The sequence below is a fragment of the Malus domestica genome, chromosome 17 (genome assembly GCF_042453785.1).
Source record: "Malus domestica chromosome 17, GDT2T_hap1".
NCBI lineage: Eukaryota > Viridiplantae > Streptophyta > Magnoliopsida > Rosales > Rosaceae > Malus > Malus domestica.
Genome location: NC_091677.1, coordinates 29,615,660 through 29,639,993, shown reverse-complemented (window position 1 = coordinate 29,639,993; position 24,334 = coordinate 29,615,660). Strand labels below are relative to the sequence as shown.

At 37.9% G+C, this 24,334-nt stretch overlaps 4 protein-coding genes across 4 annotated transcripts; 2 read left to right on the top strand and 2 right to left on the bottom strand.

Annotated features, from left to right (window-relative positions):
* Window positions 1–2,000: 2,000 nt before the first annotated feature.
* On the bottom strand, window positions 2,001–4,259 carry LOC103426164 (amino acid transporter AVT1I-like). Its single transcript, XM_029097428.2, has 3 exons — window positions 4,055–4,259; window positions 2,762–3,378; window positions 2,001–2,604 (listed from the first exon to the last, which is right to left on the bottom strand). Exons 1-3 carry the CDS (start codon window positions 4,221–4,223, stop codon window positions 2,086–2,088), a joined length of 1,305 nt encoding a protein of 434 aa, XP_028953261.2. The 5' UTR covers window positions 4,224–4,259; the 3' UTR covers window positions 2,001–2,085.
* A 10,115-nt stretch (window positions 4,260–14,374) lies between these two features.
* LOC103432253 (uncharacterized) lies at window positions 14,375–17,666 on the top strand. Its single transcript, XM_008370436.4, has 5 exons — window positions 14,375–14,660; window positions 14,818–14,990; window positions 15,537–15,635; window positions 15,724–15,875; window positions 17,002–17,666. Exons 2-5 carry the CDS (start codon window positions 14,820–14,822, stop codon window positions 17,387–17,389), a joined length of 810 nt encoding a protein of 269 aa, XP_008368658.3. The 5' UTR covers window positions 14,375–14,660; window positions 14,818–14,819; the 3' UTR covers window positions 17,390–17,666.
* A 416-nt stretch (window positions 17,667–18,082) lies between these two features.
* Window positions 18,083–19,973, bottom strand: LOC103432254 (B-box zinc finger protein 24-like). The gene is given in 3 exon segments (NM_001328919.1): window positions 18,083–18,572; window positions 18,723–19,028; window positions 19,767–19,973. Coding segments are annotated over 3 exon segments (729 nt in total). The 5' UTR covers window positions 19,956–19,973; the 3' UTR covers window positions 18,083–18,338.
* A 1,553-nt stretch (window positions 19,974–21,526) lies between these two features.
* LOC103412735 (clathrin light chain 1-like) lies at window positions 21,527–24,096 on the top strand. Its single transcript, XM_008351273.4, has 3 exons — window positions 21,527–22,196; window positions 22,949–23,102; window positions 23,255–24,096. The coding sequence occupies exons 1-3, from the start codon at window positions 21,715–21,717 to the stop codon at window positions 23,888–23,890; spliced, it is 1,272 nt and encodes a 423-aa protein (XP_008349495.3). The 5' UTR covers window positions 21,527–21,714; the 3' UTR covers window positions 23,891–24,096.
* Window positions 24,097–24,334: the final 238 nt, after the last annotated feature.

Genomic DNA, 24,334 nt, shown 5'->3' with positions numbered 1-24,334 from the left:
CCCTCACTAACCATGAGAACACAACTCCAAGCTTCTAGATTTCAAGAGCCCATCATATATCCGCTTCGGTGGCTACTCTACCTCCTTCTTTTGGCACGCCGCCGCAAACCTCCCCTATAGTCGTGAGAATATTTGACGCCGTTGACGAGGTGAAGGTCCGCATGTTTGACGCCCCTCAAGAATGTTCTTATTGCCCTTGCCCTTCTAAAACAGGTGGACTCACTCTTATGTGAAGGTAGTTACGCTCCTAACATGTGGTATGAGATTAAGTTTTACACTGATGCTTATGATGGTTAACCGTGATTTTGCTCAAGTTTCTACACTCGATTATGAATGAGTTTGTTCTTTTGTTTTTTGGTAACGTTATTAAGGAGTTTCATTATTATTATTATTATTTTTTATTTTTTTTATTTTTTTTGAGAAATGAATTATGTGGTAAATGAATTATGTGGTTAAGGAGTTTGTTCTACTGTTTATACCATATTTAGGATCTCGTATAAATACTCGAGAGACTTAAATATAATTATGTGGTAAAGGAAATGACAAATATGTAATAAGTGAGGAGTCTTTATTCTATAAAAGGACCCTCACCCTCACCCTCACATTTAGGGGAGGCAATTTCTGGAGCCTTCTCACCCTTCTCACATCCCCTCTCATTACAGAGGCTCTCTCTCTCTTCTCAGAGAAATACAATAATCAGTGTAGACGTAGCCCAAACCTTGGGGGTAAACCATGATACATCTTGTGTTATTTACATTATTTGCAGATTTACGGTCGGATTTACGTTATTTCAAGATCTCCGGTTTTGTGCATCAACACAATATATTTTGAAGGACATAAGTATGATAGTTTGTTGTTATGGTAAGAGAAATAAAAACAAAATTACCAAAAAAAAAAAAACCAAAAAAGAATTTTTTTTTTTTGAAAAGGAGGGTTGAGTATGATGCTAGCGATTGGTATGAGTTATCGTCGCTACTTTGCTAGCAATTTGTTCAAGAAACTGTCGCTACCTTGCATGCCACAGTTCTTGTGGAAAATCGGTAGGGAAGTACCAATCGTATCCTTTATAAAAAAAAAAAAAAATCTCTGTTTTTTCTTTTTCCATTGATTCTTTTCCTACGTTACTTTATTTAGAACATGAAGATGAAAAAAGAAAATTTTCACAAAAATAAAATTGATAGTTTAGGCGCAGGGAGACACAATTGCAACTCAAGCCCCATCCCAAACTCATGCCCTCGGGAAGGCCTAAGGTGCATTAGAGCATTGAAGGCCCATGGGAATGCCCAAGGCACAACAAAAGCATTGATGGTTGTTAGATGAGATTAATTTCGAGATATATGTCGTAAATAAATAATCAAACTTAATTAACTGCAACTAGTAAGACGGTGAATGTTACCACCATTTTAGGATGGTGAGCTAAAATGTACTCCTCAAAAGAGAAGAAAGAATTTCTCTGTCACGGGAGTGGATGCTACGATAATAGTGTATTATAACTAAACATCTGGAGACGCTAAGTTGGTAGTGTCCTAAACCAATAATTAATGAGATTGTTGAGAATGAATCTCATACTGATGAGAAAAGAGACATTGCATGGGCTATAAGTAAGTTGGGTTACTCCTCATATTGCCAATTAGTTTATTAGAGGAATCTCATATTCTCAACACGCCCCCTTAGGTGTGACGGATTTTATTTTAAGCTGAACACGTAGACAACACGACGAAGTAATGTGGAGCGAATATGACAGTTTGGCTTCACATTGCTCTGATACTATGAAGAAAGTTGGGGTTCCACCATAAAACCAATTGGCAATATGAAGAGTAGCCCAACTTACTTTAAGCTCATGCAAGGTCTCTCATCTAATCAATGTGGAATTCACTCTCAACAGACAAGTCATGCAGTTTGAAATATATGATGACAGCAGCAGATTCAGCCGGAAGATTTTATTTATTTATTTTTTATAAAAAGCATCTTATTAGCTAAGGTTTGAAAGAAATTTGGAATTCTGGAAAAGATTTTCATCTCAACAGCAGCTAGCGCAAACATTGTGAAAACAGAGGAGCAGTTATGTGAGCTGCTTCATCAAGTTTACAAATGCTGTACAATTTGTAATAGAGACGTGTAAGTACCAAATATCACGACCACAACTCCGATTAAAATTATACACCAAACAATCACCATCTCGCATCCGATCTTTCGATAAGTACCTGAAATCTTTAGGTAGCAAACGCATGGTATTATAAGCGAAGCCATGACGCTAAAAAATGCTCCAACCAGTGACATGAGATACCCAAAAAAGGGCAAAGCCAAAGCTACTGTCACACTGCTGATTACCAAGGCAGTACTCAGTAATAGGCTTAAAGGTATCTTATTGTTGTGCTGACCAGGAAACCGATTTTTCGCTGCATTTAGAATTGGTGTAACCATCAGTGCATATTTGGACAGTGGATTGAGAAGAATGGTGCATATTGCAAGTTTTGAGCTAAGTTTTTGAGTTGGAAGGTTTAGAGTTATCTGGGACTCAACCCTTGACCCGAACATTAAGTACCCTAAAACTGCCATTGATGCGTAACTCGCAGTGCAAACGATAAAGCTCAGGAGGAGGACCTGCATCAGTTAACGAAACATCAGATATTCGAAACTGAGCAATTAAACAGTACTTATATAGATGTGGGACTCAACGCTCACCAGCACTACTAACCAAGATATCGCATTTAGATTATAACCAAAGTAGCTATAGAGTAACATGTTTGTAACTACTTACATTTGAAAACTGACGTTTGTTTGTCATTGATGTGTAGAGGGTAGGAAACACGGGATGCGCGCAATAACAAAGGACATACAAGCTAACAGCTGTAGGGATTCCATTCCAATTAAGTGGTACAGATCCCTCGTGGTGAAATCCAATTCCATCAAAAGCGCCAGCCCACAAAATCGAGCCGAGTATGATAGCAGAGGCAAAAACCCCAGTTGCCGATACATAAGAAAGAAGACTCAGGTTATCTAACCACACAGTCGGCATTACAACAATTCCAGCGATCATAACAAAGCATTGTTTCCCACTCACTGGGAACCCTGAAGCAGCCAACTGCAAATCCATGTTTGGAAATAAGCTGTGCAAGTTATCACCCTCTATGATTAGGAAAGCTGTTGCAACTAAGTAGAGTTCTATGTTCATGAAAATCGACAACACGATTCTTCCTGTTTTCCCAAATGCCTGTTCCCCTATGTCGGGATAAGTTTTTATACTCGTATCCACGTCCATGCTTCTTTGCATTAACAACCCTGAGTAAAATGCAGCAGCAGCAGTAACAAAAAAAAGTATCAAGCTTAGCCATCCTCCTGATGCTAGCGCATAAGGAACTGACAGTATCCCAATTCCTGAAACCACATTAAAAACAGTGTATATAATTTGGGTATTAAAACTCCACAGGATCGCTTGAGCTAGCACTAACAAAAGTACTTACAGTTGCAATAGAATGTATACATGAAAGGTCTGTAACCCAAAAAAATAAAGGTTCTTAATTAGGTCAGATATCAATATATTCCCCCTCCTAATTTCCTGCGAGTGTTTGCAAATTATAACACATTAAGTAGCAGCTTGATAATCATTTTATTTTTAGTTTACAAAGAAATGAAAACTAAAAACTGAAAGCCATTTTTTTCAGGTTTCAAATTTTGGCTTCAGTTTAATTTTCAGTTTTTTTAGAAAACTAAAAACTAATATCAAAAGGTTTTAGTTTTCGAAAAAAAAATAGAAACTGGAAACTGAAAACAAAATGGATATCAAACGAGCCTATGAATTTAGAGTGCAGGACACATACTTGGAGTACAATCGAATAGCCCTTTCAAGTAAGAAATTGTAGGTATAAAAAATGTCTAAAGGAGGAATTGAGATAATTGAACAAATTTACAAGCTGTCACATATACAACGTAGTTGGAATTTCATGCTCACACAAAAACAATTAAAATGACAGGAAGAAATGCTAGAATGTATACGGCCAACAGAGAACATGCATGCATGAAAATTAAAGAAGCAGAATGTACATAAATATACCTGAGAGGGCATTGAGACCATTGAAAAATGTTTTCAGAAAAGACGTAGTTGTGTTTGTAGTAATTTGGTGATCGCAGTTTGCTGCCTCTTCTGGTGGTTCGCATCTTTCGTCGTCCCCCCCGCTCAACACAAGGGGCGAGGTCAAGGACGCATGCGCATCATCATCCATTGGAGAGAGAGAGAGAGAGAGGGCTTCGAGAGCTGTTTGACGTTGTAAATTTAGCATTAATAAATAGAAAAAAAATACTGATGAATTAATTTAGAAATTAAGCACATTTTAATGGTGCCCGCACTCAAGATTCATGTCATATTCTTACATAATATATAAGTTTTTTAGTTTATCACCTTTTCTTGTTTTTCTTTTTATGAAATGAAAGTGGACATACTTTTTCAAAGTTGATAGAGTTGCCAAAGCAAAGCAACTAAGTAAATTAATATTCGAGCTAAAAATTACACACTATACTAGAGTTACAACTATTGTACCATTTTATTTGTTTATTTATATGGTATTTTGATACACTTCAAATCATCCCGATTAATCATAAACGTTCTTCGTCCGACAGGTCCCATGAGGATGCGGAGGATATGAAAAAAGATAGAGAAAGAGAGGGATTCCACCCCCGGCCACCGACCATTTCCTTGCCACATTACATTCCAACCCCTACAAAGTCAGTGCTGTCTTTCTCTGTTGCATGTTTGGTGGTGGTCCTGGCGGACTTCGGCAACCATCCCCTACTCCCACCCCCTACCTCTCCTCTTCCTCTCTCTCTCTCTCTCTCTCTCTCTCTCTCTCTCTCTCTCTCTCTCACATTTTCTTGAGAGGATAAATTTTTTAAACCAAATTGCAAACTAAATGATGTGTCACCAATAAGAAACAAGTACGTTAATCGACATTTATTTAATAATCCAATCTTCTCCAATCATATCATTTATTTTGCAAATTTAGAAAATTTGGTCTCCCTAACATTACTCATTAATTAACTATTCTCCTTTTCACCATATGTAGTAGTGTCTACATTGGTGTAATATTTATTAATTGAAGAATTAGAAGAACTAATGAAAAAGGCTTGAAAACTTTGAGTTTTAATCAAAATGACAAAAAAGTGTTGTAAGTGAATAGTACCATGAGTGACTTTTTAGAGTAAAAATGTCTTTTTCGTTAAAAGTAAACAATACCGGGAGTGTTTCATTAAAATTTCCTAAAAAAATTCTGAATTGAAATATGTGTTTTATTACTCGACAAAGTGAAGTAGCATTAAAGAAATGTTATAACGAATACGATACTCTGATGTAACAAAAAAAAAATCGATTATAACACAAATCGAATGTATATCATTGTTAAATTAGAGGTAATCACTTTGGAACCCTCTCTGTATCACCTTTCACAACGTTCACTCACTCCTTCGAGAACATAAAGGGGCATTTGTTTGCCCTCACTATGTGGGACTGGACTAGATTGGACTAAGTATTACATAGTCCAATGTTTAGTAGGTAAAGGGACTATGTTTAATGAAAGAGGATCCTCGCCGGATCCTCGCCGGATCCTCTTTGTGAGAATCCCGAATATCCTCCAATCACATCCGTTCAATCCTCATTCACATTTAAAGTGATAAAACCGGACTCGCTCGGACAAACTCCTTTGCTAAGAGTTCTTAATGAGGACCCCCAAATTTCACAACACTACTAAGACCGTCATGCAGAGAGAATGTCGTCACTCATCCTACGAGAGAGACGTCGCACAACCTGCGAGAGAGATGTCCTACTCTTTCACCCTCCTCATGTTGGCCCTCATCTGCATCCTGCTCGCTCTCATCTGCTTCTCGTCAAGTAAATTTCGAATATGATGATTTTCTTCTTTGATTTTGTTTTGCTGATCGTGAACTGACTTCGATTTTGTCTGGTAAATTAATTCTGGGTTATGAACGACTTCATTGTTTTGGGTTCAAAAACTTTCCAATAATTGACCTATGCAATTGAAAAAATTAGGGTTTTTATTTTTAGGTTCAAATTGATATTAGATGGGGTTTTCAAATTTCAACTTTTCTGCGTTCTCACTATTGTTTCTTCATATGATCGACACCTCCAGATCTCTAATATTTGTCATAAAGTAGATTTGATATAAATTTCATCTGGTAGTTCTTAGTGCTTTTATTGGAGTGGATTTGATATAAATTTCATATGTTAGTTGTCATAAAGTGGATTTGTTTGTTCATATATATATATATATATATATGAATTTCATCTAATATTTGTACTGCCATCGTTGAATTTCATCTAATAATTGTTATGTATATAGTCTGAGTGTATGTGTATGTATGTATGTATGTATGTATGTATTGTGTGTGTGTGTGTCCATGTATGCTGATTTTGGGTGCGTGTGTGTGTCGATGTATACTAATTTTGTGTGTATGTGTGTACTCTGTGTATCTATGTACTTTCTATGTGTGTGTTGATGTATGCAAGTTGTGTGTGTGTGTGTGTGTGTGTGTGTGTGTTGTGTGTTTGTACTAAGCAACATAGATACAAACAGGTTCCACCAGGGTCTAACTCCATAAATACTTAATAGTTTCACAGGTAGTAACAAGAAAAGAGACCACATAAAGTGATTCTCAATCTCTTTAAATTGATCCTTCATCTGTTTATTGTATGAGCTAAAGCAAAAATGGCAAAACTGAAAGATGGTTTAGTTAATGATGGATTTGGGCTACGGGTATGAGCTAAAGCTAAAAAAGCATACATCCACATTACATATAGAAATTATATACCTATTGGATATAAATAAAGCTTGCTAACTGGAATAATTAGCATATTTTTGTCAAGTATTTAGATAAATAAACTGGCATAATTAAGATAAATTGCATGACAATTATAAAAATTAGAAATCATTCCCATTCAACATAAATAAACTATTAACAATGGATACACCTTACTGTAAGGATCTTTATCTTAGGATATCCAATGAGTGATTTTTCAAACTTTCACTTTTACAATGCAAAATATCCATTGTGTGTATTCTTCAAGCATGTTATCATTATTTTTAGATTGTAGGATAAAAAGAGAGTGAATGATATGATTTCATGACTTTAAAAAGCCAATCTTTGTAGCACTCTTATCTCTTAAAACTGTTGTCTTTTTAGCTAGTTATGGATACTATTGTATGGTTCTTGGTGGTTAGCTTGACGTGCCCACTAAGCTTTTGCTAACGTTATTCCTTCAGAGCAATTCCACCCTAGCCCTTTAGGTTGGCACCCAGTCCAAAAAATGGACCAGCATCTTGTATATTTGCTCCACCCCCGCCCAAGCCAGGCCACAGGCCAGCCTATAATCGACAGAGGGAATGGACGGCCTATTTGATGTTAGCGTGACGTCGAATGGCCTTTTTTTTTTTTTTTGTGCCAGGGGCGTGGGAAGGACGCGCGACTGGGCGCGTTTCACCGACAACAAAACAAAGGCAGGTCTGCTTGTGCAGGCGCACTAAACCTTTCTGATGGGAGGCCATGTGGGCAGTCCTCGGTCGTTGGATTTCCAACTGCTAGATTTTTGGACCGTTGGATTTCTCCAACGGTCAAAAAATTTTGAATTTGAAATCCAACGGCTAGTGACGTGGCTTAATCTGGACTGTTCGATCCATATATCAACGGTCCATATTTTTCCATCATAAATTATAAAAAAAAAGGCACAACGGTCAAAATTATGACCGTTGGCCACGTGTTAAGGTATAGGCTGTTGGATTTGAATCTTTTTCAAATCCAACGGTCCAGATTAATTACCTGAATTAAAATTGATAAAAAAATTGTTAAAAAATACAGAAAAATTAAATTTTTTTTTTCCTATAAATACCTAACCCTCATATTCCACCTTACACCACATTTCAATATTTTCAACAATTTTTACCAAAGCTTTCATATAATTTTCGAGAGAAACAAAATGACTACATGGAAGCTCATCAAAGATCTTACTTTGTGTGAATGCTACGTTCACACTACTCATAACCCGATTACGGGTAATAAGATGGATAAGCGAGAAATGTGGAGTAAAATTACGAAAGCGTTTTGCGAAGTACATGGAAAAGACGCTAGAAGTAGTCAAGTCTTCAAGGCCGTTGGAAAAAACTCAACGCATCCTTTGCTTGTAGGAAAAATGCCATCTCTCATGCTTCCGGTAATCTGCGTAGTGGGACAAGTTTAGCGGATCATGTGACAATATTTTTATTTATTTATATGCATTCCACCCGCATCAATATTTTAATTTATTTATTTGTGTTACACCCGCATTTTATAATACTGTCTTATCCCACATGACACTACAAGCACAAATATTCTACAATGTGAAGAACTAGAACAAATCATTCAGCAAATGGGAATGTTGGCAAATTGTCAAAGATTTCCCCAGATACAAAATTGTGGCAACCGGTCCAAAAGTTCGCATGCATGACATGGGTTTACACAGTTCGCCAGAGGTAGACACGACCGAACAAGAAGATGACACATTTGAAGAAACGGAAGGGACGCCTGAAGAAGTGCTGGAGACCCAGCCGATTCGTCAGTTCCTCAGGCCTCAAGGTAAAAAGGCATCAAAGAAAAAATGTAGTTCTTCCAAAAATGACTACACTAAATATATGGACGAACTTGCTCGCCAAGGTGAACTGAACATGGTGCGGAAAACGGCTAGAGATGAGGAAAAAACTGCTGCTATGGCAGCAATATTAGCAGCTACTGAGAGACATGATGCGGCGGTTGAGAGACAAAGAGAAATACTTAATCGAGAGAACGAGATGATTAGAGAAACACTTAATTGAGAAAATGAGATGCTTAGAGAAGAAAGGATGGCTCAAGAAAATGGTGACATTATGAAAAAGCCTCTAGTAGGACTGTCTCCAAATTCAAAATATTTTTGGACTTCGGAAAAAAAAGACGTTGTGCGAATGAGGCGTGCAAGAGATGCGGAAACAAGTCGATGGGGTTCTAGCTACACAGATCCTAGAAACGAAGATCCTAGCTCCATAGACTTTGTATAATTTCATATTTATTTTTAGTACTTTATGGCCTCGTTTGGCAGCTCGGACTGTAATGACTATTTCAATCGGATATGATAAATAGTCATCGGATAGTACTGACTAAATTAGTCGGGTGTTTGGTGTAATATCGGATTATAACCGTATTATTTATACTGTGTTTGGTACTACACCGGATTAAAAAAAAATTGACAGGAAGCAAATCATATCTACACGATAGGAAGCAAATAAAAAAACCCCCAAATTAGAGCAAAACCTAATTTGAAAAAAAAAGGTAAATTAAGGATTTTTCTTTGGTAGCCTTCGTCCCCAATGGTCTGGTACGATGCGGGGGCAAGGCTATGGATTTGGTGCTTTCTGGGTTTGGGTTCATGCAGTGGTTCAAGGCGGCAACAGTTTGCAACCACAGGACCTTGTTTCAATATACAACAGCAGTGGCTATGTCAGGCAGACGGTGCAGAACATATTTGCGTGCAAGACGATGGTGCAGGCAGTCATAGAGAAGCAGTGGATCATGGGCAGTGATGATGAGGCTTATGAGAACAAGTTGATTATACAGCAATGACGACTCTGGAGTAGCACAGCTCTTCGATTCTAGTTCAACCCAAGACGCCATGGCCTGGGTTTAATTTGCCACCTATGATTTTCTGTTTGTATATGCTTGATGTTGATCGGAGGTGGGGAGGGAGAAAAAGGAATATTTGGATGAAGATTTCGCGATGCGCAGGAGAGCGGAGAGGTTGGAGAAGGCGAGCGTGATTTGGGACCCGACTAAATTATACGGAGGTTTTGGAGGGTATAAATTAGCGGGTGTGAGGGGTATTAAAATGGTGGGACCGGTTTAATTTATTCGGTGCTTAATTAGTACAGATGAGTACCAAACAACTGCAACCGTATTATTAATACTATCTGATCCTTAATACGGCGTGCCAAACGAGGCCTATGTAATTTCATCTTTATTTTTAGTACTTATTTATTTTTATTAATAGATGTAATTTTTTTATTTATTATTAGTATTTTGTGTAATTTCTTATTTATTTTTAAAACTTCATGTAATTTCAAATTTATTTTTGGAACTTTATTTAAACACATCAAATAAGATTACCTAAATTCACCAAATAAACTTAAAAAAACACTCAATAAAATTACATAACCTCACCAAATAAACTTAAAAAAAAACCCAATAAAATTACATAACCTCACCAAATAAACTTAAAAAAAAAACACACTAAATAAAATTCATAAACTTAAAAAAATACAATTTATTCTTTAACCAGAAGCTTATTTTAATTATCTTCACGTTGTTGCAATCCCTACTGGTGCTCAATCAAGTCATTCTGGTGGCGTAGGTGCTAGTATGGCTCTTGCACTGAAGTGTACCGTTCAACGATCAATTCATTATAACGTTCATCCCGTTCTAACAGCTCGTGTTGCACGGGATCTTCGGTCCGATCATGAGCATAGTAGATACGTGTTCTTGTGTTGTTCATCGTATCTGGCTCGTATTCATTGACAACATCATAATCATACTCATCTTCCACAATCATGTTGTGGAGAATAATATATGTTATCATGATGGATCGAAAAGCCTCGACATCAAACATTCTAGTAGCAGCCTTGACAATCGCCTAACGAGCTTGCAGAATACCAAAGCAATGCTTCACATCCTTCCTACACCCTTCTTGACATTTTGCGAAGTGTTTTTCTTTTTTCACTCTATGTATGTGAGATTGTTTTGACAAACGTTGACCACCTTGGATAAATGCCGTCTGCAAGGTAGTATGGTCCATCGTATTTATGACCATTAACCTAATATGTGCATCTCGACGCTTTTTCTTGCAGTAGTTCGTCGAACACTGGAGATTGGGCAAGGACATTTAGGTCATTTTGAGCTTTTGGAACACCAAAAAAAGCATGCCAAATCCATGTATCAAATGAAGGCACTGCTTCCAAAATGATACTTTTGGCTCATTTTATGTCGCCAACAATCTTTTCTGTTGTGCCAACAATCTTTTCCGTTGCTCCTTAAACTGTTTATACACTTTCCTTGAAAAAGACATTGTAAAAAAAACTCAAGATTTGAAAACGATGAAGAAGGATTCTGAGCTAAAAAGAAGGATTGAGTTTGGTGTGAGGATGGATGTAGGGATATAGGGTTTATATGGACAAAAAAAGAAAGGATGAGGTTCTAGACAATGCCACATGGCACTACGTGATTGGTTGAAAATCTTATCGAAACCTTGGCTAAATTATTGTAAACAGATAGTGACACGTGTTGCATCAGGATTGGTTGAAAATCTTATCGGAAATCTATTCCTAAAATAGTACATTCAGATAATGACATGTGGCGTGACAAGATTGGTTGAAAATCTTATCGCAATCTTGGCTAAATTATTGTAAATAGATAGTGACACGAGGCACGTCGGGATTGGTTGAAAATCTTAGCAGAAATCTATTCACAAAATAGTACGTTCAGATAATGGCACATGGCGTGATGATATTGGTTAAAAATCATATCTGAAATTAAAACTATTTTATTTATCTATTATTTAAAAAAAATATTTTAAATGGGTTGGGTGCCAGCGCATTTTGTAGGGGTGGATATGCATTTGGCCTATTACTGTTAATTGGGGTTTATCATTGTTCATTGAGTGGATTAAATGGGCTGGGTGTTGGTGCATTATTTTAGAGGTGGAGTTGCTCTCAAAGGCTCCCTATGCTTTCCCAGATTTAAAATTTGATGCTCATGCTTTTATGAGTTTTTATAAAACCCTAATTTTTTTGGTTATCTTTAATCTATAACCTTTCAGGCACACAACAGGAAGCTGTTGAGGCTTATGATATAGCTGCAATCAAATTTCAGGAACTGAATGATGTGACCAACTTTGACATAACACGATATGATGTGGATTGGATTATGTCAAGCAATACCCTCATTGCCGATGAACTTGCGAAGTGAAATAAGAAGGTTGTGCCTGTTAATGAGATTATCAACTCTGTTTAAGATCTTTGCTACTGTAGTTTTTACATGCTATGTATACTGTTTATACCATACTTAGGGCCTCCGTATTTAGATCTCGTATAAATACTCGGGGGACTCAAATGTAATTATGTAATAAAGGAAGGGGCAAATATGTAATAAGTGAGGAGCCCTTATTCTATAAAAGGACTCCTCACCCTCACAATTAGGGGAGGCAAATTCCTAGGCCATCAGAGACCTCACTCTCTCCCTCAGAGGCTCTGAATCTCTCTCACTCACAAACAGAGAAATACATAATCAGTGTGGACGTATCCCAAACCTTGGGGTGAACCACGATACATCTTGTGTTATTTACATTACTTGTAGATTCACGGTCGAATTTACGTTGTTCCAAGACCTCCGGTTTTGTGCATTAACACGTGGGCTAGATCTCTAGTGATTATTATTATTACTAGTTCAAAAATGTATAAATTGTTCATGATCTTTTCCCTTTGCATATTGTTATTGGTTTTCATCAAACTAGTTGGAGCAAACCAATTTACGTGCTTGGAATCCAAATGTAGCAATGATCAAGGCTTGGCTATCCATTTTCCATTGCACCTCACGCGTCATTATGGTCTTGGGATTGAATGGAATCAAACCAAAGGTGAATAATTAAGAAAAACATTTTCAGCCCCGTTGATTGTTAGGAGAACACCTTTGTTATATTGATATTTGGAACAATGTTACTCTTGAATCATGTATGTTTCTTTTGTTGGCAAGAAATTTGGTTTTTGTAGTTTTTATTGTGAGTCTCACACTTATCCAATATTATTAATTTTGATAATATCTTTAATAAAAAAGAAATTAAAATAGAACAATAATGTAGTCTCAGTTCATACAAACACCAAACTAGTGGCAGTAATATTTTTATTATCATGCTTCTTAATCCGACACTGCATCAAACATTTTATTAAGTTAGTCCAGCTTAGTCTAGTCTAAGTCATTCCAACTTAGTCCTTAAAACTAATCCCGTCGAAAATAGTCCGGTGCAACAAACAGAGATCAAATTTGTTCATCAGTTGGTCTGTTGTTATTCCCCAAGAGCTATTGCACAACACCTAGCCTTCCCCCGCGGGGGGGGGGGGGGGGGGGGGGGCTTCCGAGGGAACAGCAGCCAAGACTTACATTTCCTTCAGGAAGACTTGTTTCTTATATTAACACATGAATTGAACCATATCGAAACATCCAACTTCGATTTGCATTGCCTACTTGCTAAAAGCACAAATAGAATTGCCGATCATTCATTGTATGAAGCTTTTATGACCTCACTAATTGACCTTGCACTTTTAATTTCATAACGAATGAAATGATCCCAGTATTATAGAAATATAATTTTCAATTGTAATTGGTGTAAGATTCCTAGAAAGTTATAGGGTTTCGACAACAAGTCTACTCGACTTCTGTTTCATTCCAAGACTAATCGTTCTTCTTCCTTATTTTATATTATTCATTCTAATGTGTGGATGTCTTCAATTAGTTCTGTTATTTGGTTTGGTATTATGTATTTTTTACTGATGATTTTTCTCGCTACCCATTATGGTGACGATGGAGTATAAGAAATATGAAATCTATCAAAATCTTAAGGGGAGATGTTGAATTTGTTATGACAAAAAAACTTATCACAAAAGCACTTAAAAATCCATGGCTTTTAAATTTTTTTAAAATAGATGAAATTCTGAATACACTTTATAGACTCACAAAAAGTCATAACTGAATACCACAAGATTTTCATAGTCATTTTAGAAGTCATATAAAGTTTTTATTTACTACCAGTGATTTTTGTTGATTCCTTAAAAGTTTATATTGAATACACTTGTATTTGAAGTCAAGCAAAGTCTATCAAACTCCATATATACAATACACCCCCAATAGGCAATCCAACACGCATACAACCGCATCCCCAAATACTCTCCCATTGCCTCGTCAATCTTCATGTTTATTCGGATGAGGGCATAACATCTTATCTTGCAGGATTTTGGTTCCAACAATCATGATAGATCCATTGCATAAACATCACATTATCATTTATATTGCATCATTAATCCCTAGATTTAATTTTCACAAATCATACGATTAGTGAACAAAGGGAAGCTAAGCAAGTTCAATTAGATTTTGTAAAGAGAAATTATACGTTAGAGGTGCGTGTTGCTCAAATTGTTGGGGATTTATACAGCCTGTAAATTGGGTCGGGCCGGCCCAGGCCTGAGGAGTGGTGACCCCAAGCCAATTTCTTGTAAGCTCTTCACAGTATTATTGCCACATGGTAGTGCCCTATTGGCCAAATGATGAAAGGCTTTTTTTTTTTTTTAATGAAAGTTTTGACACTAAAAAAAAAAATTAAATAAATAAAACTGAGAGAGATCCCTTGAGCTACAGACTTTCCAAAATTTCTCAAATCCGACGCGGTCGCTGCCAACCCGCGGCAGAAATCGACGCCGCCTCAACCTCCAGTCTCCCATCTCATCCGTCATCAGCCACCCACGAATCCCCTCTCCTCCTCAGTCTCTTTCTCTCGGTCTAGCGCGCCACCGCCTCCTCCCTCCACCTCAACCTCCAGAATCCAGATACAGGTGTTATACAAATCTTGTGCTAATTAGCGGTATTATGCAAGTACCTAGCAGTATTGAGACTTAGATTAGCAACGTCGTCGATTAATTTCAATAGAGATTAATCATCTCCAGTGATTTTTATATTTTCCCCCTTTTGCGTGTGTGTGTTTAACTGCAGAAATGTACAACAATGTGGGAAGCCAGCCTGGGGTGGGAATGCCGACGGCATCTCCGCAGCCGGGTCCGTTTGGGAATACGTTGTACGGTGCTAGTTCAGGACTTATCCGTGGTGGATTGGGTGCATATGGAGAAAAGATTTTAGGATCAAGCTCTGAGTATGTACAAAGCAATGTAAGTAGCCAGAGTCCACTATTACGATCTTGGTTAACTATGAAATATGAAGAATTTAGGATCAAATTGTAAAATTTCTGAATCAAGTTTTGATTTTTGCGAATCAGTTTTGCCCCTAGGGTTTATAAATTATTATCAATTTAGAATACTTTTAATTTGTTATGATTTTTCTTAAATCTCGTGATGCTCTTTATTGGGTAAAAGGTTGAGGATCTGTTAGTTAGATCGATATACATTGTATTTGTACATAATTTCCCGATGCATAAGTTTGGAGTTTTGTTTGAGATGCTGCTATATGTACTAGTATTCGATAGAATGCCTCTATACTATTATGCTACCTAAAACATTTTGCATTGATATCTAACTCATGTAAGCTATATTGTCAACTGCTTTGAACACGGTAATTGCCTAGTATGATTGTCTTCAAGTGACCAGATTTTCGTTTTTAATTTCTAGTACTTTTTGGATGTTAGCAAGGGCTCTTAAGTTCGTACATAATTCAAGGTAATCGAGTTAAATATTGATTGTTTCTGTTGGAATGAGCAGATCAGTAGGTATTTCTCTGATCCGCAATACTACTTCCAAGTGAATGACCAGTATGTGAGGAACAAATTGAAGGTCGTTCTATTTCCATTTCTCCACAGGGTAAGTGCTACCATTTGAATTTTTTCTTGTGAAATCAAATTACCCTGCTACAGAACTTACTCATTCCTCCTGCCCTCTTTTATTTCAGGGCCATTGGACCAGAATAACTGAGCCGGTAGGAGGCAGGCTTTCTTATAAACCCCCAATCTATGACATCAACGCACCAGATCTATACATTCCGTTTATGGCATTTGGTACCTATGTGGTTCTGGCTGGCTTCTCATTGGGTCTTCAAGGAAAGTAAGTTTTATGAATCCTAGATGTACTCTATGCAGTTTTCTCTTCTATTTAGGTTAATGCTTTCATGGGAAATCAGTTGCTATAAGAACGAAGGGGTTTTCTTTTCACTGTAGAAGTGAGCTATGCATTTGTTTATTTTGCTTTTGTTTCCTCTATTTGCAATTCTGTATCCTACTATTAGTTTTCTACTTTCATCAAAGTTTGGAAAAAGGTTCTATTTGCTATGGAACAGATGTGGTCCTTTTGTTTCATTGTTTTATAGTCTAGCTGCATTTAGTTTTTCCCTTGTTCATGGTCTTCCTTCATCTCAGTTCAATATCCAGGTATGATAACTGTAGTACAATTGTTTTAACCTCTTAAACATGTTATGGGAGGCCCAAAAAAAAGGTAAAAGTAGATAACAATAAAATATCTCTCTGTCAAATGTTTCGTGGGCTTGGTACAATACAACTCCAAAATAATTTAGGTCAAGAGTAAAATGTAAAACTCTGAACACTTTGCCTTTTAGTTTCTTAAGGCTTTTTAAGAGGACTTTCAATATATCATCCATAATAGTGCTCAGATTAACACTGGTTTCCATGATTGTGCCTGTGACTTTCAATATATGATCAAAATGTATGCTGCTGATGCAACAAATCACTCTTTTAGCAGACTATACCATTCTTTGACTGGTAACCTGTGGGCAACTATAGCTGTTGTGTTAGAGAAAGCAGGACCCCCCATTGATGATTTAGTTTCTTTCCCGTTCCTTTGTTTTTGTTTTTTCGTTGCTGTAGCAAATGAATTTAGATTTGGGAGTCTTCTAGGTGTTGACTCTTGAAGAGAGAAATAATTTCCACTTGGACATCAATGTGAAACAATTAGATATTGGATCAACCTCAAGATTTTGTTACCATTCTTTTTTTTCCTTCTTTTTTATATTTTTAATTATATTTTTATTGTTGATTGGTCGGAACCTCAGAGGTTCCTGAACTGCATCATGGTTCCATTTGTGTTTTTCTTTAAGTGGCTTTGTTTTTGTTGTGTTTATTTATGTTTTTGGCATTTCAATCTGTTAACATCAGAACTCGTATAAATCTTGGCACTCATGATATCTTAAAATTGTTTGTTGTTATCTGCCTGCCAGGTTTAGCCCTGAAGCTCTAAACTGGTTGTTTATCAAGGGCTTGCTTGGCTGGTTTATGCAAGTTGCACTACTGAAAGTATCATTGCTTTCCTTGGGTGGTGGTGAGGCACCATTGCTTGACATGGTGGCATATGGTGGGTATGCTTTCACGGGGTTGTGCTTGGCTGTACTTGGACGGATTATCTTAAGCTACTCGTACTACTTTTTGATGCCCTGGACGTGTATATGCATGGGAGTCTTCTTGGTGAAGACTATGAAGAGAGTTCTCTTTGCGGAGGTGAGGAGTTCTGATACAAGCAAGCACCATTATCTGTTGATCTTTATTGCTTTGGCTCAGTTGCCCTTGTTTACATGGCTTGGCAACGTTACTGTTAATTGGCTCATATGAAACCGCTTATTCTGTACGAGTTAGAACCCGTTCCTGTTTATAGAAGTTTCTGAGATCTTGTATACAGTTTCTTTGTATTAATTTCGGTCCACGACTTTTGCTCCCAGACTAAAGAATTTTAAGAAATTTCTTTCGAGTGTTTTTAGTGCTGGGGGTTATCAAGTAATTGTAATCAAAAGCAGTAAATCTGACTTGAAAATTTGTCACTGAAGGGAGAAACCTCATTCCGATTTTTTTTCGTGCACCTAAAAATTATTATCATTTAGTTTCATTGGAAGTTACCTTGTCTGTCCTTGATTTTTTTCTTGTCAAACGATAAATTTTGTTGGAAGTTAGATTAGTCACCGACGGCGTTCGAATGCATGTCCTTATGCAGGGGCTCAATTATTTTCCACCACTGTGGTAAATGGTCACTTGCCCTTGTCTGTCCTCGTTGGGTGATGAAAGATATGTGCCTGACTAGAAAGGAATTAAATTTCTTGAAGGGGTTAATCGAACGTTACACTGAATAACTTTTGAGGTTAAGCCTGCTGTTGCTCATTTTGTAACTACAAGTGTCTGAGCCTGTTTGAGATAGAACTTTGGCGTAATGGAAAAGTTGTTCTTTTGTGACAGAAAAGTAACGGAGGGATTTGAGTCATGGACATGCTTAGGAAGATCAAGCTTAATGCAAGGCAGGCAGGCAAGAGTATATATCAATTACCCACAACAGTTTTATTTTCAATCGACATGAACTAAAATAACAGGCATATATTTCTATGGAGTACGGTCTTGTTGCCAGAGTAGGCGAAATTACATGCCGATGGATCAAATAAAATGGTAATTCCCGAAAAGGCATTATAAATTCTTGTACACATACATAAATGCATACAAGCATTTACTTTGTATGGACATTATGTAATTCAACGTGTCAACTAATACCATGAAACCAATTGATATGCGTTTAAAATCAGCCAAGATCAGGGACAGTAAAATGATCATCATCGTCCTCCAGCATTTCGATTCGAGGCTTCTTGTATGGACTGTTCGATTTGGCAGGTCTATACGAGGTAAAATTGGTTGCCTGCGACGGTGGAAGCTGAGGAACTTCAGCTGCTGCCAACGCTTTCTGAGGAAATTGCTCTACGCCGAAAATACCCATATCTGCTATCCATTCAAGCTCACCAAACTCAAAAGACTCTTTCTGATGAGAGCATACACAAGAGATTTGTTTAAGGATATGAACAGATGAAAGAAAATGCAAATGACATCATCTTTTAGAATGTAAGCATCTTTACGTGTTGCGCTCAACGCGTGTACAACTAGAGCAAATATATAGAGGGATATTTCTAACCTTGTCGGAAGATTCAAAATCGGATAATTGCAGCAAGTCATCAACACCCCAAGGGGGCGAGAAACCAGAAGCCTGTGGTGTTGGAACTTTTGTTGAAACGATCGTGTGTGAGCTGTGACTACAGGGTGGCTCCAAGCTATTCGGTTCAGTGTCCTTAGAACAACCGGAGTTCAAAGCCACTCGGATTCCAGTGGCTAGGAACCTCTGGTGGTTTGCAGCGCGGCTATTCGCTGAATGAATCGATTCGTCGCAATCCTGACAAATGAGGGCTCTGTCTTCGACGCAGAATATAAAAGCTGCCTTGTCCTGCAAATCACAATATATATGAGAGAAACAAACAACCAACCAACCAACCAACGCGAGACTGAAACTTGAGGCACTATAAGAGAACTGGCAAACTCATCAGATCATTTAGTGATGCTAACACGAACATTGAAACCTCATTCGCATATCCGATGCTAGCTACAACTATAACATAGTATCAGAGCGCGCGGACAATTCATTCACGCCAAACTCAACTTCGAATCATGCGCTCAACCTCACTCAATATAATTAATCGACGTGACATGAGAGGAGTGTGTTGAAAATTTGAAATACCATATGGGCATGCATCTACACTGGACATCTCAGTATACTAATTAAACCGTGACATCCAGTACTTCTGCCTCTCTATTGGTTTTCACTTGGTTTTGGGAAAAACTACTAGCACTATTAAAATGTTCAAGGCCTTGGACGGGGTTCAAACCCTAAAAACTTATCTGCATTAAAAGGTAAAGTTACTACAATTTTTTATTTTACAAACGATAAGATAAATTATAATCTACTGATTCATCTAAACTAAAAGAAAAAAGATTTGGACTTGGTACAGATATTAGCGAAAAAATTACTACAATTGAGCACAGAGAGATAATATATTACTTGAATGAACAGATGAATTTCGAAAAGTAAACAAAATCCAGCAAAAATAAGGAAAATCAAAATTGGTGATTGGAATATGCTCACTCAGAAGAAAATGGGGAATTAAGTGAAAGAAAAAGAAATTACTTGGCATATGTCACATCTAGGGAGTTTGTTTGACTTTGAGAGACACTCGAGGAGAAGCCTCTGGTGCTTGCTTGCAAGCTTGTTCGCTGCATGTACTTCCACGTCACATTTGGCGCACAGCGCTGCCTCATCGGCGCAGCAAATCACCGTCGCCTGAGCCTTCTCACACACATCGCACTGAATTTTCATCTCCAACGTATATCCTCCTCCTCCTCTATCTCCTCTTGAATGTTTCAGAAAAACCTCCTAAACCCTTCACCAAAGATTAATGGAGAAGAAGAGAAACAAATTATCGGAGTGGAGCGGGGGCCATCAGGATATATCTTGTGGCTGTAGAGACACTTGAGTGTCTGCATGGTTTACTTGGTTAGCATTGCATGCATGAACTAGTGGCTACCAATAATTCTGACTATTCTAAACCTTTTTTTCATAAAAAAAAAAAAAAGGTTTTGCCGACTGTTATTTAATTCGCATTGATTTAGGTGGATTGTGTGAGTAGGTTTGCTTACACGTCTCCACGATGGAAAGATAAACGCGAATTAGAAACTGTATCTTTCTTGGTGCAAGCATAATATCATATCATATCATATCATTTACCAGAAAAATAAGGCCAACCCGTGACTTTATTAGTTTGCCTAGTTTGGGCAGAGTTGCCTTTTTTTTTGGTGGAAGGCAAACTTGCTCCTTATAAATTTGACTTTGAGAGGTAAGACGGTGGTCATTTTGTGAGCTAATTTTTTTGTTTTTATTTTATTTTTTGTAACGAACGATATTATCTACATTAAAAGTGAGAAAGTGATCTAAGCTTCATAATGGATTAGCAATAATATAATTTAAATTCGTCTTTGATGAAAATCAAACATAAAATCTCTTACTTACTAGTAAAGGGTTATATCAATACACCGTAGTTCTAAGTGATGTGAGCTACTTTTTTAATGGGAAAGGGAATGAAGATGAGACACAAGTAAAAGTGACAAATCAACCTATTGGGTTATTAATGGGTACCATTAAAACTCATTTAGTTTGATTTCACCTTATATTATCATCACAACCACCAGTTTCACCTCTATATTATGATGATATTAAATTAAATGAGTCTTAATGAGTACCTATTAACAACCTAATGGGTTGATTTGTCACGAGTCAATACATCCTACTAGACTACCAGTGAGGAATTATTGAGGGACACAAGGATTGTCTGCCCTCCCTTTTTTCATGCCCTTCTATGCCCTCCTATTTGTGTGGTCACGGTTAAGCCAAGTCAATATTTTATATTGCTATTTATTTTTATCTTATTATCTTTATAAAAAAATAATATAAAATATTAACGTAGTTGAATCGTGATCACATAAAACAAGAAGGCATGGAATGACATAAACAAAAAGAGGGCAGCCAATCATTGTCCATTATTGAGAGTACACATTGTTCTTTATGAAATTGTTTAAGAAAATATATTATCCACTAAATTTAGTGGCTTTGGGAGTCTGATATTCAAATCTCAAGGTGTGCAGGAAAAATGAAAAAAAAATTAGAAAGACAACAAAATTGAAAAATACACCTCGCATTAGATTGGCTTTTGCATCGCTTCTCATTTAATTTTTTTAATTAAATAGGAGATAACAGAAGACTTAACAAGTATTAAGTTTTGTTAGGTGAATGAATAGGTGTCAAATTTTCAAGATAGTCACAAGAGTCCCCATGCACAAATGAATGCCAGAAGATTCGAACTACAAATGCACGTAGCAACTCCAAATGCTCCCATCGCACCAACAATTATGGTTCCAACACACGTAGCAATTCCGAGCGACAGAGAGAGAAACTCTCATATGATCATTCACTGCCACGCACTCTCTCTCTCGATCCGAACATGCCGATCGTACTTGATCAAAACAAGCTTTAAGGCCATTACCTCAATTACTCTGCGACAAGACCGTTTCCCCTCTGAACCATGTCGTCCTTCGACTCCTTCCCCAACGACGACGAATCCCACGATCCCCACAGCCACTCCCCCGCCGGCCAGCCCTTCGACGACGATGCCTACATGGCTCACGACCCCGGCCTTGCTTCCCATAACTACGACTCGTCGTTCAACCCTCCCACCCACCACGACGACTTCTCCCCCGCCGACGTCGACCCTCCCCCTCCCCTCCACTCTGACTTCCAGGACGACGTCGTTCTCCCCGGTGGTGACGGTCACCACAACATTGATCAGCAGCAGCAGTCCCCCGAGGTGTACGGGTTCGGCATTTCCAACCCTAACCCGGAATTCGTGTCACCTTTTGATTCGGCGGTGCCCGAGGACAATGGCGTCGTGGGTGGTGGTGGCGGCATTGGTGATGACGACGGGGACATTTTCGCCTCCGGTGAGCCGGTACTGCCTCCGCCCGAGGAGATGCGGGAGGAAGGCTTTGCTCGCCGTGAGTGGCGTCGGTGAGCTCAGTTCCTAATTTGTTAATTTGACCATATAATTATTAAGGATTCCGATTCTGAATTGAAGTTGTTCGCTTGCAAAAACAGAGCTTAATTATAACCATGACACTAATTATTTGATTAAGTTGGATTTAAAAGCTGTTTTATGATTAATAATGTTGTGCATGCATGGGATTAAGGGTCTTAAATAACATCTTGTTCTTATTAGTTTGGGGTCTGAATTAACGATGTTGAGCTTAGTCCATGTATTTGGTAAGTGGGATATGAGGGTACGTAAAAAAGTCGTCTTTACTGTAGGAGTTTCTGTGCGTGTAGATTTGAAATGGGGTAACTTTGATTGATTTGCTTGCAAAATGAGCTTAGATCTTGACTGGATCATTGCATATGTGCGAATTCGTCTATCCTTTTTTGATTGTTTTAGTTAGCAGATTCCGACCATTTGTATCGGAACTAATGGCAAGTAACAGGCCATGATATTACATGGAGACAATGTCTAGTCGTTAAGAGGAACCTAAGATTCACTTCTGGTTCACTGGATAGAAACTAGATGTTGAATTGCCAATGGGTTCCATGTTACCTAGGTATATTGCTTCTTTTGGGAATATGGGTTTCTGAATTTAGGTATATTGCTTGTCGGTTTTGCTTTGTATAATTATTTGAAACAAATGAGTTCAGAAATCACATGTTTTCCCTTGCACTGATAAAAGTCATTGAAAATATTTTGATTTGACCTGTTGGCTCAATACTTGCAGCCTAAATGTCATTCATCTAGAGGAAAAGGAGAAAAGGGAAAGGGAGATGCGGAACCGGATTATTGAGGAAGCTGAAGAATTTAAGCGGGCCTTCTACGAGAAACGGAAGCTCAATTGTGAAACTAACAAAGCTCACAACAGAGAAAGGGAGAAGGTAGTAATTCTAAAAACCCATCATGTTGTTCTACCTCTCCCGTAATCATAATTCTCTCACCCTCCCTCCCTCTCCCTTATTTGCTTGTACATGCATTCTTCGATCACCATCAGTGCTTCATATCTAAGACGTGAATTTGACTTTCTGCGCAGCTGTACTTGGCCAACCAAGAGAAGTTCCACAAAGAAGCTGACAAACATTACTGGAAAGCAATAGCGGAGCTGATTCCTCGTGAGGTTCCTAATATTGAGAAGAAGAGAGGGAAGAAGGATCCTGACAAGAAGCCCTCAATTGTTGTCATCCAGGGCCCAAAACCTGGTAAACCGACAGATCTTTCAAGGATGCGGCAGATTTTCCTGAAGCTGAAACAGAACCCACCGCCACACATGATGCCACCCCCACCTTCCAAAGATGGTAAGGATGCAAAGGGAGAAAAAGATGGAAAGGAGTCAAAGGATGGCAATGATACAAAAGATGCAAAGGGAGGAAAGGGCGCAAAGGACGCCAAGGAAGGAGGAATGGACGCAAAGGATGCCAAGGAAGGAGGAAAGGACACAAAGGATGCCAAGGAAGGAGGAAAGGATGCAAAGGAAGCAAAGGAAGGAAAGGATGCGAAGAAAGGAAATATTAATTCACCAACCGCAGCTGGAGCTGCAGCTGCAAGCGTACCTGTTTCACCTGCCAAAGATGTCACTGCCAATGGTACTCCCGGCTCATCAAAACCAGAGGCTTCAGCTGAACCAGAGGGTGAGCAACATTTGGAAACCACGCCAACTCCTGCGGAGTAATGACCCTTCATATTTTTTTTCATCTATTGCTTAGAAATTTACTACGAAGAATAAACAAAATAATTTGTCAATGATCCAGAGTCTGCAGCATGGAATGTACAGACTGCAGATATTTTCTTCCTAACTTGCTCTAGGGTTTTGTAGGCTTAGTTTCTAAGGGAAACCAACTTCATCGAATTCAATTTTTCACATTTATTTTTTTTGCATAAACTTGCATTCTCCCTTGGGGGATAAGCTCATTCCTCCCTTGTGTAAAACATATCTTTTGATCGTACAAATTTCATAATTAGAATCGTTCAATTTCTTAATTTTCATTTGAAAGATCACCCTAACAAAAAATTATTTTAATCAGAAATCATTTAGTCATTCAAATGAATGAAAACACCAATTTCTTATTGATGAAGTGTTGAATGATGATAAACAAATACCAAATAGTTGTACAAA